The sequence below is a fragment of the Acanthaster planci genome, linkage group LG02 (genome assembly GCF_054643075.1).
Source record: "Acanthaster planci isolate LZ-2023a linkage group LG02, COTS_SCS, whole genome shotgun sequence".
Classification (NCBI taxonomy): domain Eukaryota; kingdom Metazoa; phylum Echinodermata; class Asteroidea; order Valvatida; family Acanthasteridae; genus Acanthaster; species Acanthaster planci.
This window is the reverse complement of record NC_141778.1, coordinates 2,801,239-2,815,297: the sequence shown is the minus strand read 5'-3', so window position 1 is coordinate 2,815,297 and position 14,059 is coordinate 2,801,239. Positions and strand designations below refer to the sequence as shown.

Sequence of the window (14,059 nt, the reverse complement as noted above, 5' to 3'; positions counted from 1 at the left end):
TCGATCAACCAACACAAACAACCAGCAATCCACTGATCAGTAAATCAATCAGCAACCGAACAGCTAACGGTGAGGTTCGGGCAGTATTCTGACCTGAACACAGAATGTCATACAGTGTATATGCACTATAGACGGGCTACTGAACTGTGTAGTAGACTATAATGCTGCAAAACACATCCGTTTACAGAATTCTGCAAACTGTCGGCAGAACAGCGCAGTTGACATGAGGACGATGTGGCTTAGGACAGCGGCCATACTGTGACAAAAAAATGAAGAATTCCAAAGGTTCACCCGATCATTTTCTCAAGCTGGAGTGCAAGATTACTTGAGTAGGATCCATTCGTCGAGGCTAATGTTGGTGTGAAGTCTATTTGTTCCACTTAAAACAATACGCTTATAGTTTCACGTTATCGTTGTACGATTTTTTTCTGTACAATTATCAGCAAACAGATGACCTTGATGTCGTCATCATTCCTGTCCACGTGACCTGCGAGTCAACATGGCAGGTGTACTGGGTCGGGACTCTGATTTGCATTGACGGGTTACTGCTCATCTTCGGAGCCTTCCTAGCCTGGGAAACGAGAAAAGTTACCGTACCAGCCTTAAACGATTCCAAATACATTGGTGAGTGTCGGGCGAAGATAGATGCAATTCAAATTGCTACATGTATTTGCCGATTCCGGGGTCAGCACGATCTTACACATTACTCATACCCTACCGTTTAAGTCTGGCACCAAATCAAACAGAAAGGAGGTCTCGTAAACAATCCCACTGTCATCCAAGCATATATGTAGCATCTCACAAATCCAAAAGGTGACTATTGCCGAGTATTTATTTTACTACATTTACATTAACAAATATTGACACAGTCACTGGTCGGAATAACACCCAATCACACAGAAGCAACATTATACAGGATCCTCAAACCAACTGAATGTTTTTCTGGGAACGATCCTGTCCAACAGGAATGAGTGTGTATAATACTGTCATCCTATCCTTCACCGTTGTCCCTGTGTCACTGATCCTGGACGAGGTTGACGCCCGTTACGCCATCGTGTCTTTCTTTACTTTGTTTGCGACGACGCTAACGCTGTGCCTAGTTTTCGTGCCAAAGGTACGTTTTCCAATCGCCACACAAGATTCTCTTCCGAAACAACATTAGGGCAGCATTCCTCTTCTTTTATGCAGCACGAGAACTGGACACGTTTAGTTTGTTAGAAAAAAGTACAATGGCTGGCAACATAAGATAGCAAGAAAAAACTGCAAAATCAAAACAGGGTTTCTATTTAATCCATGCCAAACTCTCTTCTTATGATAACCCCGAAGTCTGAATACATGTCAATCGGACAAAACAGTCTCTGTGCATTGAAAAGGCAGCTGACAACTGATGCATCTTGCGAACCATGGACATTAATTGGCTACGACTGAAAACAAAACGTGTTTTTTTTTTAAGTGGATGAAGCCGCTAGCTGCAGGCTTCCATAGGCGCGCGTGGTCTTTTGGGCCGCAGCAAGTGATTCGTACGTCATTAATAATCAGAACAGCCAAGGGATATGTAGTTGGTGCAACTACTTCCAGATGTGGAGGTGCTCAAGCGCCAAGTTTTGTCTCTAGTGGCAGATTGGAGCGACGACCATTTGTTAAACACCAGTCGATTTGCCTTGGTACCCAAGGATATATTTCGCTCGGAGGCTGCAAAGGGCAAGTGGTTGGTAAATGGTCGTCGTTCCGAATTGCCCCATGATGGCGTCCTTAAAGCGCCTTCAATCGATCACCCTGTGATTCTTTTTCCCACCAGGTGAGAGCACGCAATGAAATTCACCCTAAGGGCACCATGCTGTCCACCATGAAAAGTGGTGAGGAAGGAGAGAGCGACTCAGACAGGCGAATACGCATGCTCAGTGAGATGATCCAGAGGTTACAGACGTCACTCGTTAAGGTCGAGTATAATGTAGTCTCAAACCCAATTTCTAAGACTGATCGTAGACATGACTTACACGTTCTCGCCACGAATTAATCTTGAAAGTGTTAATATCTAGAGGGATATATTCATCAACAAATAAGTGGTTTCATATAAATCGTTTATAGTGACAAAATAATGAAGCATATTTAATAATGATTCAAAAGAATAAGTATCCATATTAGACAGTCAGTATACATTTTTTTCGTATTGCAAAAATTCTCTACTCCTTCTGGCAAGGGTTGATTCAGGTGTGCTTGATGCGGCCATCCGCCTTCTGTATTTATCTTTAGCTACTTCAAATAAAAAAATTAATTTCGTTTCCTGCAGGAGCATTATCAGTGATACAAATGTTGGTGATGAGGGCTTGTCCCTGTACATTCATCACATCAGCCATTCCCTCTGAGACCCCCTAAATCAATTACATGTAACAGCTTCATCTGCACATCCTGGCTCAGTGCAGTTATCTACTTCCCGAAGTTCTGTCCCGTGACCTATGACCTTTGCCTTGCTCTTACAGAAGGATGATATTATAAAGGAGCTGGAGACGGCTGGAATCAGTGGACAGAGCAGACAACACGGAGAATCTGCAGACGAGGGCACTAACACCGACGGCACGTCTCACGAAGATCCAGGGAGCAGTTAGCTTACGTGAATGTACCAGCACTCCCGTAACTAACTTAATGGTTCACGAGATACAATGAAAGCTTTCTGCCCTTCCGTTTTATTCACGTCGTCTCCACCGTTACAACCAAAAATCCAAAACACTTAGAAACACGCTGTACGGTACCTCCAAAGGTGATGAGATCATCACTCATGATGTACCTTGGGAGTTTTATCTACAATGTATATATGAGCCCTGAGCTGGACCAAGAGAGGGCGCAATTCGCCTAGCAACGGAAGCTCCTTCAGTCGGAACTGCACTTCGATCGCTGGTTCAACTATGAAATGCACGTGTAACGGTCGCGTCGCTAAACGAATACTCCCAACCAACATGGCTCTTTTGAACCGATGAGGGGGTGCTTCTGCTCAAGGCAGATGAAGAACCTAAATTTGACAGAGTCTCTCGAGCCTTCTACACAAAGTAACCAATACATGTATTGTTCCTCAGATGAAAACAATACCATTGACTGGTTACTGAAAGTAAAATCCTATCATTTCTGCCATGCAGAACTAGGGACCACTAAATTTGACGTGGTAAAGAAAAAAGTCGAATTGTTTCAGATTTGGTTTCGGAATCTCAACTACACAACACCCGACTGCTTGACGGACTGACTTGAGAAGACCAAATCTCTGAAAGATGACGGCCCGAGAGACAGCCTGACCGGAAGGGAGACATGACAACATGAAACCAGACCAAACATGGAATGACACACAAGCTACAAAGGGCTACATAACAACGAAATAAACCGGATTTTGGACAAAACCGCGATATAATCAAAGGTTACCGTGCAGGATATGTACCGTGCTTGGCGTTTTATCCCAAATTTATTTCCACGTAGCAACTCAGTAACTTCACATGGCCGACATGTTCGGAAATTTTCATTTGTATTTTGAGTGCCAATTGTAAGATAAGAACGATAATAAGACCTGAAGCATTTTTCTTGTTTAAGAGAAGAGGTTAACCGTGACAAAGGAATGTAACAGGCCTTGTGAATTGCATATTTAACCATTTTTTAAAATTGTGTGCATCACTAAACGTAGTGCACATAATTCTTTTCGTGTTTATCATTCAGTGGTTAAGATTTGGTTAATAAATGTATTTATTAAAACTTGACAATGTGTTTCTACCTTGACGAATTTCACATTTCATATGTACATGGACAAGTAATAAAGTAACTGAGAAACCGAAGTTTTATGTCATAAAATGGCAGGTGACATATACAAAAAACACAACTCTAATTATGAGAGACTGTGTAGCAAATTCTAGGGTTTTCTTGATGTACATAACTGAAACATGAGAAGATGAGACCTTAAGCTGGCAACTATCACACAGTTTGAGAGATGTTACTTCTTGTCATGCGTGACAGCTGTACATGGTGTCCAAGAAAAAAACAAACCCTGAAGTTAAACATCAACTCAAAGTTGCATCAAGCAACAGTGGCAACGGGAATGGAATAATTCTAAAGCTTCTTTACTTAAAAAATACAACCCATTGTTTCCCTTAACATGAACACGTGGAACCTCTCACGCTGGCAAGAAGTTCAGATTCACACACTCCGGCTTGATATTTTTACAAATCTAAATAGTTTCTATAAAATTCCGAGAACATGGGACAAGCCTTAATTTGAATCAGGGTCATCTCCTGAAAACGTTGCTGCAGTTCGACAGCAACTTGTCGAACAGCCAAGGGGAACCAGTTGCAGGAGGAATGGACTTGGACACGCGGAAGGTGTTGGTGCATAATTAACTGTGAATTACGTAATGTGTAAATAATCGGTGTGGCCCTGACATCTTACCCAGGACAAGCATGACAGAGGATAACCTCATTCATTGGTTTATCCAGAGTTTTACAACTGAGTTCGGATGTCCCATTTCCAAGACAATGGTGTTCAGTCATGCATGACAAGAGGGATACCATCAAGGTATCATTAGAAAGAATACTGCTTCTACTTTTCGGAGACCCTTATACATTATAATCATATCTCATGGTTTGGGCATATCAACCCCTTTCCCCAGGGTTTGTTTTTTTTCTGGGACACCCTGCAGTACTACATTGCTTTGGTGCAATAAGGCCAGCCGAACACCTACAACAAATTATACACACACTGTATATACACAATATCAAGGCTGTAAAACTAAGCATTTATCACGAAATAGACGTCAGATATATCAATATACCTTGCTAGATATTCCACGCCGGGTGAAATTCTATGACATCAGAAGTTGTAACCTGCATCACTAGTTTGACGCCAGCGGGGCATCCACCAGCCTTCATCATACGTCGTCCTGCGCAGAACTTTGGCGAGATTTCTCAGCTTTGCGTTTGGAGGCTTTTATTAGGCACTGGTTCACAACGGGAAATATCCTTACACAGCCGTCAACGCACTTATGCAAACACTGCCCGACACAAGAAAAAAAGACTGCGTCATTCATCCCTTTTTCTGGATATAATTCTTCTGATTAAAGTTGCAACAATGTTGAAGTACCGGTAAGTAACCCCAATTCTTTTTTTTTTCAAAATGGAGGCCATGATGGAGAAAGGCCAATTTACAGTAGAGTTACATACATACAAGAATATACACTGGACAGCAAAGGAAACTTGCCACTTCTGTCAAAGGCCACACATAAAAATTCACTCCATAGAAATAAACAATTTTTGTACACAGGTATGCTGCAACACCCCTTACTAATCACATGCCCAAAAGCAAGTGATTATCTTTATAACAAAGAAAAAATTGACTTTGCTGTCCAGTGAAGTTATAACACGCTTAAACACCTGAAATAGCACTGTCCTTGCACTCACCTTTGTGGCAATTTCGGGTTCTATCTCTCCTGTTTGCTGAATGGCAGACAGCTGATTAAGTGATGGTAAGTAGGCTGCTGTCACTGAGCCATGATTTCTAGCATCCCCATCGACTGATCGACTGTGAAACTCCTCTAGGATTGTCGGGTCGAGTAGAGATGTTGTCTCGCCAGCCTGGCGCTATCGTTGAGGAAAGAAAAAGGAAAGTACAGAGAGTAAGATTAAAAGATTTCAAAACTTCAGATACAAGATGAAAGTGTGAAGCAATGCAAGAGGGGTAGTCATCTCTCCGGACCACAGAAAATCATGGTCAATCCAAATTTGGCCATCAGATGTCATTTGGATCACAATACATATAACTGAGCTTCCAAAATTGTTTTTAATCAATATATCAAAAAATGAAAAAAGATGTCAATCATGTGCTCATTCTAATACATTCATGCTGTATTCTCTGGGCTTTCTGGGAGTCCAATGGAGTCAGAGCTTGTTAGCACGAGGTCATGGGTTCATACCAATCTTGAGATTTTATCACATGTAGCTATGACTTGCAGAAAGCACTGCAACAGTGCTATATGGACTTAAAGCACACAACACCTGCAGGTCGTGCGCATAGAAGTACAGACCACGAAGGAGTGAAAGGCATGCTGAAAGGTTCTTAGTAGCTGTTTTTAAAAGGAATCAAGCTCACCAGTGAACATCCAATGACGACATCATACATCTCTATCCCGGCATCTGCTACAGCAACTGAGGCACAGGTCAGCGCAGCTGCCAGAACTACAAGATGTTGGGAAACAAACTGTCAGATTAAGGCCCGTGTGAAATATGTTCAACGGATATTGTTTTAGAGTTTTCACTAGAATTTCATCTTTTATGCTTTCAAACCAAGATTTACAAGTGGTTTGTTGTTGGGTTATCACTGAAAAGAAAAAAGATTTTGAAAAATGACAATAAAACATGCAGAACTCTGCCATAATATTATTTTAAAGGTGTCTACAGTTATTGGCATGTAAACATGTATACCTTTAAACGTGTAAGATGAAGACATAATTGATGGTTGTTTTCCATATACACATACATAAAGCACATCATCGTTATCAAACAAATAAATGTGGTGAATTGAAAAAGATGAATAGTTACCAACATCTGTTCATTAAAACTGGCAAAAAGGAACTCGCCCAATATGTTTTTTTACTTTTCAACAAACAAACATGAAAACTTTAGCGACAATTTTTTTTAAAATTAAACCATGTTGCACTTACCACTTCCATCATTCTGCAGGACTGTCACAAAAACATCTAGCTGTGACTTGGGAAACTTGTGCTGAGAAAGAAATAAAATAACACTTCAATTAGGTTGACTTTTCATTAATCACTCATTTGGTTAGTTATTGCATCGCCAAATCATGCAGCTATGATGAAAAAAACTCACAGATTGCACAAACTGATGGCATTGATTAATGATTAATAACTGATCGAGTGTAGTGCATCTGACTAATTGTGCAAACCCAGGGGCAGTGTCATTTACACAATAAAAACTAGAACAATCAATTTTTTCAAAATACAAGCTATGGTACATTAACCCTCCTATGCTGAAGTCACTCTTTGGGTCATTTGGTAAACACCTCAAAGAAGCACAGCTGTGTTGTGTTGTGCACTGCACCAACTGTCCCTCACAGGAATATCAGATTGCACTTTTGTGCTGCCCAACAACTGTGCCTCACTGTTTCATGTGCATAATTGTGCAGTAAACCAAATGCAGTGAGGAGGACGGCACAAAAGGCCAACCAACTGTGAACACACTGAACCTGTGCATGTTTGTGTTCCACATAGAAAACACATGCAAGAGAGTGACTGTGGGCACTCGGGCATATTTGTGCTGTTAAATCAAAGGAGGGTTAAGACTTAAACTCCTATAAAAAATGCCTATATAAAACACCTCAGTACAGTTAAGATCTACCTACCAAGCAGACCGCAGGTTGCAGGGCCTGCGCTACCACCAACCCCATCTGTTTCTCCTCACTGTCTGTCTGATGCTGCCGTCTCCCTAGACAGGAAAACGTCGCATACTTGAACTCACAGCGAAGTGTGCCTTGCATGCTGAACCCTTCCTTCCTCTGCACCTCGTGCGGACCGTAGATTGCACAGATCACCTTGGTGTTGCATGCCTCTATGTAGGCGGAGCCTCGTGCCTGGCTCACAACACCAGCTTTCAGAACTGTGTGAAAAATTACACCAGGTTGCCTTTGGGCAATTGGAATCAATGTAGCCCGCAGTGTGGGGAAACTGAGAACGTGAGACAACAAATCAAACTTGATATTTGTATGTCTCATCAAACAAAACTGAGTTGCAGCTCATCGATCAATCAAAGTACAATAATTACAAAACATTCAACAAGAAATGACCTCTTCCACATGGTCAAGTATAACATTGACAATTAATTTCAAAACTGATGGAAAATTCCCACATTTACTCCTTGAACTGCTTGACTTACAGACTGGCCTAATGTCATCCAGTGCCCTGTTGTCTGTCCTCTTGCCATTTTCATGGAGCTGCAGTAAAAGAGCAAACAGGCAAATTAGGCAGGATGGAAAGGGTTCCATACATGTACCTGGACATCACTTGAAACCCTTTGCACAAAACCTATGAGACTTGTTTTCTAAGTAAAATGCTTCAGTGTTTCTCCCTGCTTAGCTTTGCTTTTCAGGACATGTTATTGCTCTTTGATGGCTGACACGTCAATTGCCATTGTCAACAAGCAAAAAAAGTGATTTAACATGTTTAATGGGTGTCTGTAATATATGGAATTCTTCCCGGCAAGAAATGGTAGGCCCTAGACAGATTAAACTAAGTCATGCTATTGTTAAATAAGGGTCTCATGTCATGCATATGTAGCCTTTTAAATTGTAGGCTTAAGTCAATTGTTCTTAACCGCCAGAATAGATAGGACTGCATGAACATATGACAAAATAAAACTGCAATTGCAAAAATACATATACCCTTTAATCACTGTTATTATCAATTCCTGATCATGCCCACGATTCCAAGGGCCTACTCGTACAGTAGACACTCAACACTGGTGTGGTGCTGTGGTATGGTAGACCGTAGCCCCACTAGTGCGGCACGGACTCTCACTCCCGCTCCATCCTTAGCCACACATCCGTATACACAATTTCGTGTCGGCATATTGAACATTTTTGGTGCACCCATTATCATCGTGGGCGCAATTTCTTTTGCACACAGAGATGATCCTTAGCCTATCCGCTTTCTTAGCACCATATATTGAATGATTTCACTCATGTTGTTCTGGTATTTTCCAGTCTTTTGCCGTCACCCATTCAATCTCACGTTCTCACTCTCACAGTCGCCATCTTTAAAATAAGGTTGTTGAACATTATGTCACTTGACCCCTCATCGTCTCGCAGCTGTTCCATGTCAAGACAATACACGGACTGAGTGATAAGATACTACATGTACCAATCATGCCAATGGGCTCTTCCAAAACTTTGGCAGCAGTTCAGATGTCTTGACATGGAACAGCCGAAAATTTTCAGTACGCCGACACAAAATTGCGTATACGGATGTGTGGCTAAGAATGGAGCGGGAGTGAGAGTCCGTGCCTCACTAGTGGGGCTAGGTAGGCAATGGTAGACCGCAGTCTGTTACAGTGGTACTACTATGTAGTAGTACATCATACATGTAGTACGAACTTTGGACGAAACTTATAGGCCTATATACATCACCAGTTCTCTCTTTTTCGTCGCTCTGCAGTAGAGCTGGGGTTGAAATGTCTCTTGTGGACAAGGAATTCGCTTGTTGTCGACAGGCATCACGACGATCTTTGCTTTTTTTCTGGCACTTACAAGTAATAACTTTTAACTAATAACTTCATGTAATTCATCATGCGATCGACAACACGTGCCGAGCTAGGCTGACATTTTGACATAGCGCCCTCAAGCGTTTTATTTATGCCAGTGTCTGTCACTCTTTTTAGCTTTGAGAGTGTTTCTTTTGGAGCGGTCTACCAGGAACTCACTCTTTTGGGGAGTGATTCTTTTTTACTCTGTTTGCATGAAAGTTCGTCAGTTTGCTACTCATGGGTGCTTCCCTTCCTCCTTTCGGAAAAAATTCCGGTGACACCTCTGCTCACGCCCGAAAATACAAATTATTTCACTTTTTAAAAACCATAGAGTTCGAAATCATCCAATTATTTTGGGATGGATCTTAGGCAAATATGGGGTTCAGAAATGCTTTGAGAGTCGAGATCTCAGAAAAACATGCGACAGAATCGCAAACTTTGCTTTAAGAGTACGTAAGCCCATTCCACCAGTTTGTGATCCTTAATTTATAAGCCAAATAGCAATTTGTTCCTTTGAATAATTGGTTCATCAGCAGCGCCAAGGTTTCCGACCTCTGTGGTAATCCAGCACGCAACTTTTCTGTCAGCTCCATAACGCCCTCTATACGCAAACATGAATCAGCTGCCCATTATTAGTGTGTAAACAAGGAAAATACGAAACGGCGTTATGATGCTTGAGCACCAGTCTATTGGCATGCGAATTTTAATAACAAAAGAGCGACCCACTGAACCATGTCACAGGTGGGACTCCTCAACACTGTGTGGATATCCATTGGCCTTGGTCATTGCACAAAATACTGCAGTATCGTTACCATTGCATCTACGCTGGATCGGGTAGGCCTACATCGATCAGAAATCATACCTTCCAGTAATCACCGTGAATTAAAGCTTAGCCTACTCCACTCTGGTTGTTAATGGCATCATTTTGAACGCTTTGCAGACTCGGTAACAAATCACTAATCGATATGTAATGTCGGTGTTGGAAACTTGGCTTCTGTGACGATAACCGGATGACTGATGAGTCACCTGTTCCAGAGCAAACCGGCAAATATCGTCTATCTACACTGTGCTGCCATCAAAACCAGACCAATTGATTCTGGTTCGATTACTTCTGGTAAGCAATTGTAATAAATTCACTGCGTCATTTGATAGAATTTTTGACAGGGACATGATCAGTTAGCATTTTCAGCATGATGAGCAGTAAAATACAAAAAAAGAGATGCCCCTAAAAATAATTCAGCAGCTTTTGTGGGGCTACTCCCACACTGACGTCATCAACTGTAGAGGTTGAGATATAGATTCACATGATCCCGAGGAAATTTAGAAATATATATATTATGTAGTTTGTCTAGGAGGACTTTGATTCCGCCGCCCATCCACGAACCCACGAGAAGATTGGACACAGAGTGCCTCTTTACAGAATCTTGGCTTGCTCAAAAGTGTAAGTCTGTGCACATGAAATACATGTAGACCTTTAAAGGCATAGGCCTAACCTGCTACAAGAAACCAAAATCTATTTTACTCGATACGGTAGGTGTTCTAATCACGGGAAGTAATTTTTTTCTCCATAAATTCATAATACAAAATGTGTTAATCCTCTGTGCTTTGATTGTAGCTGCAGAGCCAGACCCCATCTAAATTTGATCTCCAGGAAGGAAGTGTTGTGTTCAGGCCGTTAGTTTATTAGAGAAGCAACAATTATCTGCAGCATGCATATGCACGCCATTTTATGCATACGGGAAATGTACATACTAATTTTGTAACAGGAATATGGGAAACAAATTGTGTGGGTTATATATTAGTTTATATGAATGATGGATGTATGTTTCACTTGTAATGGCCTTCAAAGAAGCAGATGTATTCATTTGTATCACTTTGGATACAAGAGAAACAAACAGCAGACAGTGTGATGGGTATGAGCAATCATGCCTTTCTGTTTTCAGATCTGTCTTGTATAAGGGTCGAAAGTTCGCCTTTTTAATGTATTTTTCTCGTAATATTTCTCTGTTTTCTCGTAACTTTGTCTCGTTAGTCCGGACTGATTACTTAAAGGTCATTTCCAGTTCCACATCTTTCCAGTGCGTAATTAATTACTGAAAGGGTAAATTTTCAAATGGAGATAAATATAACACATGGTTCAGGGCCCCCATGGAGTAAAATGTCTTGTATATTTCCGAGTAGCGGTACTTTTTTTTCATTGTGAAAATTGAAAGCTGTTTCAGATATTCACGTGGTGTTGATTGAAAAAGATAAGAACTTTTCACCTCGCTCCGAGATTTTAAAGGTGGGTGGCACCTTTTTTAAACATGGTGGGTAGCACCAAAAATAAAACTGGGTCGACAGCCTTCTTCTGTAGGTTGGAGACTACTGGGATATATAGCCAAAAAACAAAAACCCAACGTTTTCTCAACTGTGTGCACAATCCAACAGGACAAGAAATTCGGTCTTTCTGATGGAAAACTCCGTAACCACTGGAAAGCTTTTGGGGGTAACCTACATCGTTGTTAGACTCTTCAACTTTGAAAGTAAACAATTGTGCTTTATGATGTTATTTATAAGGCAGAGATTGTTCTAAATGGAATGCCGGGCATTATGTAAACCTGTAAAGGTCTCCACGAACATATCAGAGGTTCCCCTTAAATTTCCAAAGTTCAACATCTTTCGATAAATTTTGAGCATGTTCTTTCTTTTGGCAATTACATTATCCCATTTCAAAAGTTTACAATTAGCATGGTCATCATGAAAGAGTAGCTGACCTGGTCAACCTGAGATCGCATTAACTTGCAGGGTGCCTCGTCTGGATTGTCTGCCAACGGTAAACACATAGGCCCTAACGACCAGTCGCCAAAAAATATGGTTCTCTCGTGGTGTACCTTAGCAAGAAGACTGGATTGCTTGGAAGGGTGTTAAGCTGTGCCAGTGTATGGATATTTCTCGCTTGATAGGCTAACCTGAATTATTGTTTCCCTATATTAAGGCTTTTGTTACCGTGAAGCCAGATCAAGGTTATAGCTGGAGTTGACGTAGGAAAAAATTCCACTGAAGGCCTATTTTGATGAGTGTTAACACTATCTACACAGGAAGCTACAAACCGACATATGACGCATGGCCATGACCGTGGAAATTCAAATCAGTTCATTTCTAACAATAAACAGCGAAAAAATCAAATGAATTCCTCACATTCATCCCCTTTTTTCTCCTTTTTGGTTAAAAGGGCCTTGTCATTGGAAATATGTTAGTCCAATGGACCCTGTTCCGGCAGAACCTCCATACTTTCCAACACTAGTTATTAAGCTTTCAGTGTGAATGCAGCGACGCCTGCTCCATTGTGCATTCAGTACATGTCTATCTCCATAAGGAACTTACAGGGCCCTTCGAAAACTCTGGAACTGACGTTATTCTCGATGATAGACCAGCAATTAAAATGTCCTCAGAGAAAACATTTAGTTGACAATTACAGTGTATAGTGCTTGCAAGTGCGTTTAATTACCGTCAAGGAATCCTAGTAACTCGAGAGGACACATTTATGAAAACCCTGTAGTGCAATCAAGAATATATTTTCCAAAAAAGGGAAGTATATTTTGCGAAGTTCGTCTTTATGAACGACATGTTACGTTAACGACACAGTTTTAATTCCTGAAGTTGTTCGTATTTATATACGCTATATTTTTTGACACAACTTGTTTTAACCAGATAATAGTGTTTGTTTGTACCAGATAAATGTTTTTAAAGTTAATTTTAAATTTTAAAAGAATACAAATAGAGAGGAACTTCAGTAAATCTCACATGACGAAGTAGGCAACATATCAAGTAAAAGCGATTTGTTTTCTAAAAATACAAACAACGTTTCTGAATATAATTCTCATAAAACAAACTGTGGAAAAATATCTCCTAGGAAGGAAATTCGATAAATGTCCTGTACTTCACAGTTTGAAAGTGATACTTGATGGCACCACAAGGCTTTCGTACATTTGAAATCAAACTTCGCACACGCATTAATTTGCTAAATTTAAATATGTGAGTACATATACTTTGGTGCGTGTAGGGTTTGCGAGTCTGCTTTCCTTATTTAGACTTTGCCAATTATAGTGCCAATCACACAATCTACCATGACCTCGTTTGCTCCCACATATTTTGGAAAAGGCAACAATGCGTATAGACACGACACTTTTGTGACGTCATCTTCGGTGAACCGAAAACGCACAGGTACATGTACGGGCAACTTTCAAGGTTTGGGGCAGTTTTCCGCCTGCATGCAAATGGAGGGACGGCTATTTCTGGCGACGAATTGTTGATGTTTCACTTAATTCTAGTAATTCAGACTGGGTTGAGGAACAACAGCTGCATCAAACACATCTTTAACTTGTCTAAGCTACTAGGAATTGTGTAAGAAGCTCCGAATCGAGTCGGCAAATATTGTTTAAAAAATCACTATATAGAAATGGATGACAAAGCACATGCTGCCACATTGCAAGCGTCTACATGTAGCATTTAATATTTGGATCCAACATGCGCCCAGAACATTCCCATACATACAGGAAGTTGGGTAGTTGTGGAAGATGTTTTATAACGTGCTTTCAGATGCACTTGATACATAATGTAGTGGACAGTGGTGTTTTGGTCGCCCGCGAGGACCAAATGTTGTGCATTTTATTAACTTTGATGACTTCCAAATTTCTTCAGAGAAAACAACTTTACTCGCCTGCGACAGCAGTGTCAGGGATCGTGTCAGGTATGTTTGTTGCGTGTTTTGATCAAGATAAGACTTGAATTAGCGG

The 14,059-nt window shown here is 40.9% G+C and overlaps 3 protein-coding genes across 7 annotated transcripts in view; 2 read left to right on the top strand and 1 right to left on the bottom strand.

The window, feature by feature from the left end:
* The window catches only part of LOC110975331 (gamma-aminobutyric acid type B receptor subunit 1-like), a 36,700-nt gene extending 32,960 nt beyond the window's left edge, over positions 1-3,740 (top strand). The window contains exons 15-18 of the mRNA XM_022227729.2: positions 444-624; positions 966-1,114; positions 1,799-1,939; positions 2,481-3,740. Coding sequence (XP_022083421.2) covers positions 444-624; positions 966-1,114; positions 1,799-1,939; positions 2,481-2,606 — 597 coding nt within the window. The 3' untranslated portion in view covers positions 2,607-3,740. The remainder of the gene's footprint in view (positions 1-443; positions 625-965; positions 1,115-1,798; positions 1,940-2,480) is intronic.
* exosc6 (exosome component 6) lies at positions 3,393-9,382 on the bottom strand. The gene is made up of 7 exons (XM_022227721.2): positions 9,166-9,382; positions 7,917-7,974; positions 7,387-7,640; positions 6,686-6,746; positions 6,115-6,200; positions 5,427-5,606; positions 3,393-5,020 (listed from the first exon to the last, which is right to left on the bottom strand). The coding sequence occupies exons 1-7, from the start codon at positions 9,250-9,252 to the stop codon at positions 4,898-4,900; spliced, it is 849 nt and encodes a 282-aa protein (XP_022083413.2). The 5' UTR covers positions 9,253-9,382; the 3' UTR covers positions 3,393-4,897.
* A 630-nt stretch (positions 9,383-10,012) lies between these two features.
* Positions 10,013-14,059, top strand: part of LOC110975293 (myosin-IIIb-like) — a 33,708-nt gene continuing 29,661 nt past the window's right edge. For 2 of the 5 annotated variants that reach the window (XM_022227660.2, XM_022227656.2), the window contains exon 1: positions 10,013-10,395. The gene's annotated coding sequence lies outside the window, so the exon portion shown is untranslated. Of the gene's footprint in view, positions 10,396-10,662; positions 10,723-13,522; positions 14,014-14,059 lie in introns of those variants that run through there. The other 3 variants (XM_022227661.2, XM_087148585.1, XM_022227657.2) reach the window with 3 other exon arrangements.

Excerpts from the sequence above, each read along its gene's own strand:
- exosc6 (XM_022227721.2), bottom strand. The coding sequence starts at position 9,252 with ATGCCTGTCGACAACAAGCGAATTCCTTGTCCACAAGAGACATTTCAA. Across the intron at positions 7,975-9,165 it reads CGACGAAAAAGAGAGAACTG|CTCCATGAAAATGGCAAGAG; the intron begins GTGATGTATATA and ends CTTTTACTGCAG. Across the intron at positions 7,641-7,916 it reads GGATGACATTAGGCCAGTCT|TTCTGAAAGCTGGTGTTGTG; the intron begins GTAAGTCAAGCA and ends TTTTTCACACAG.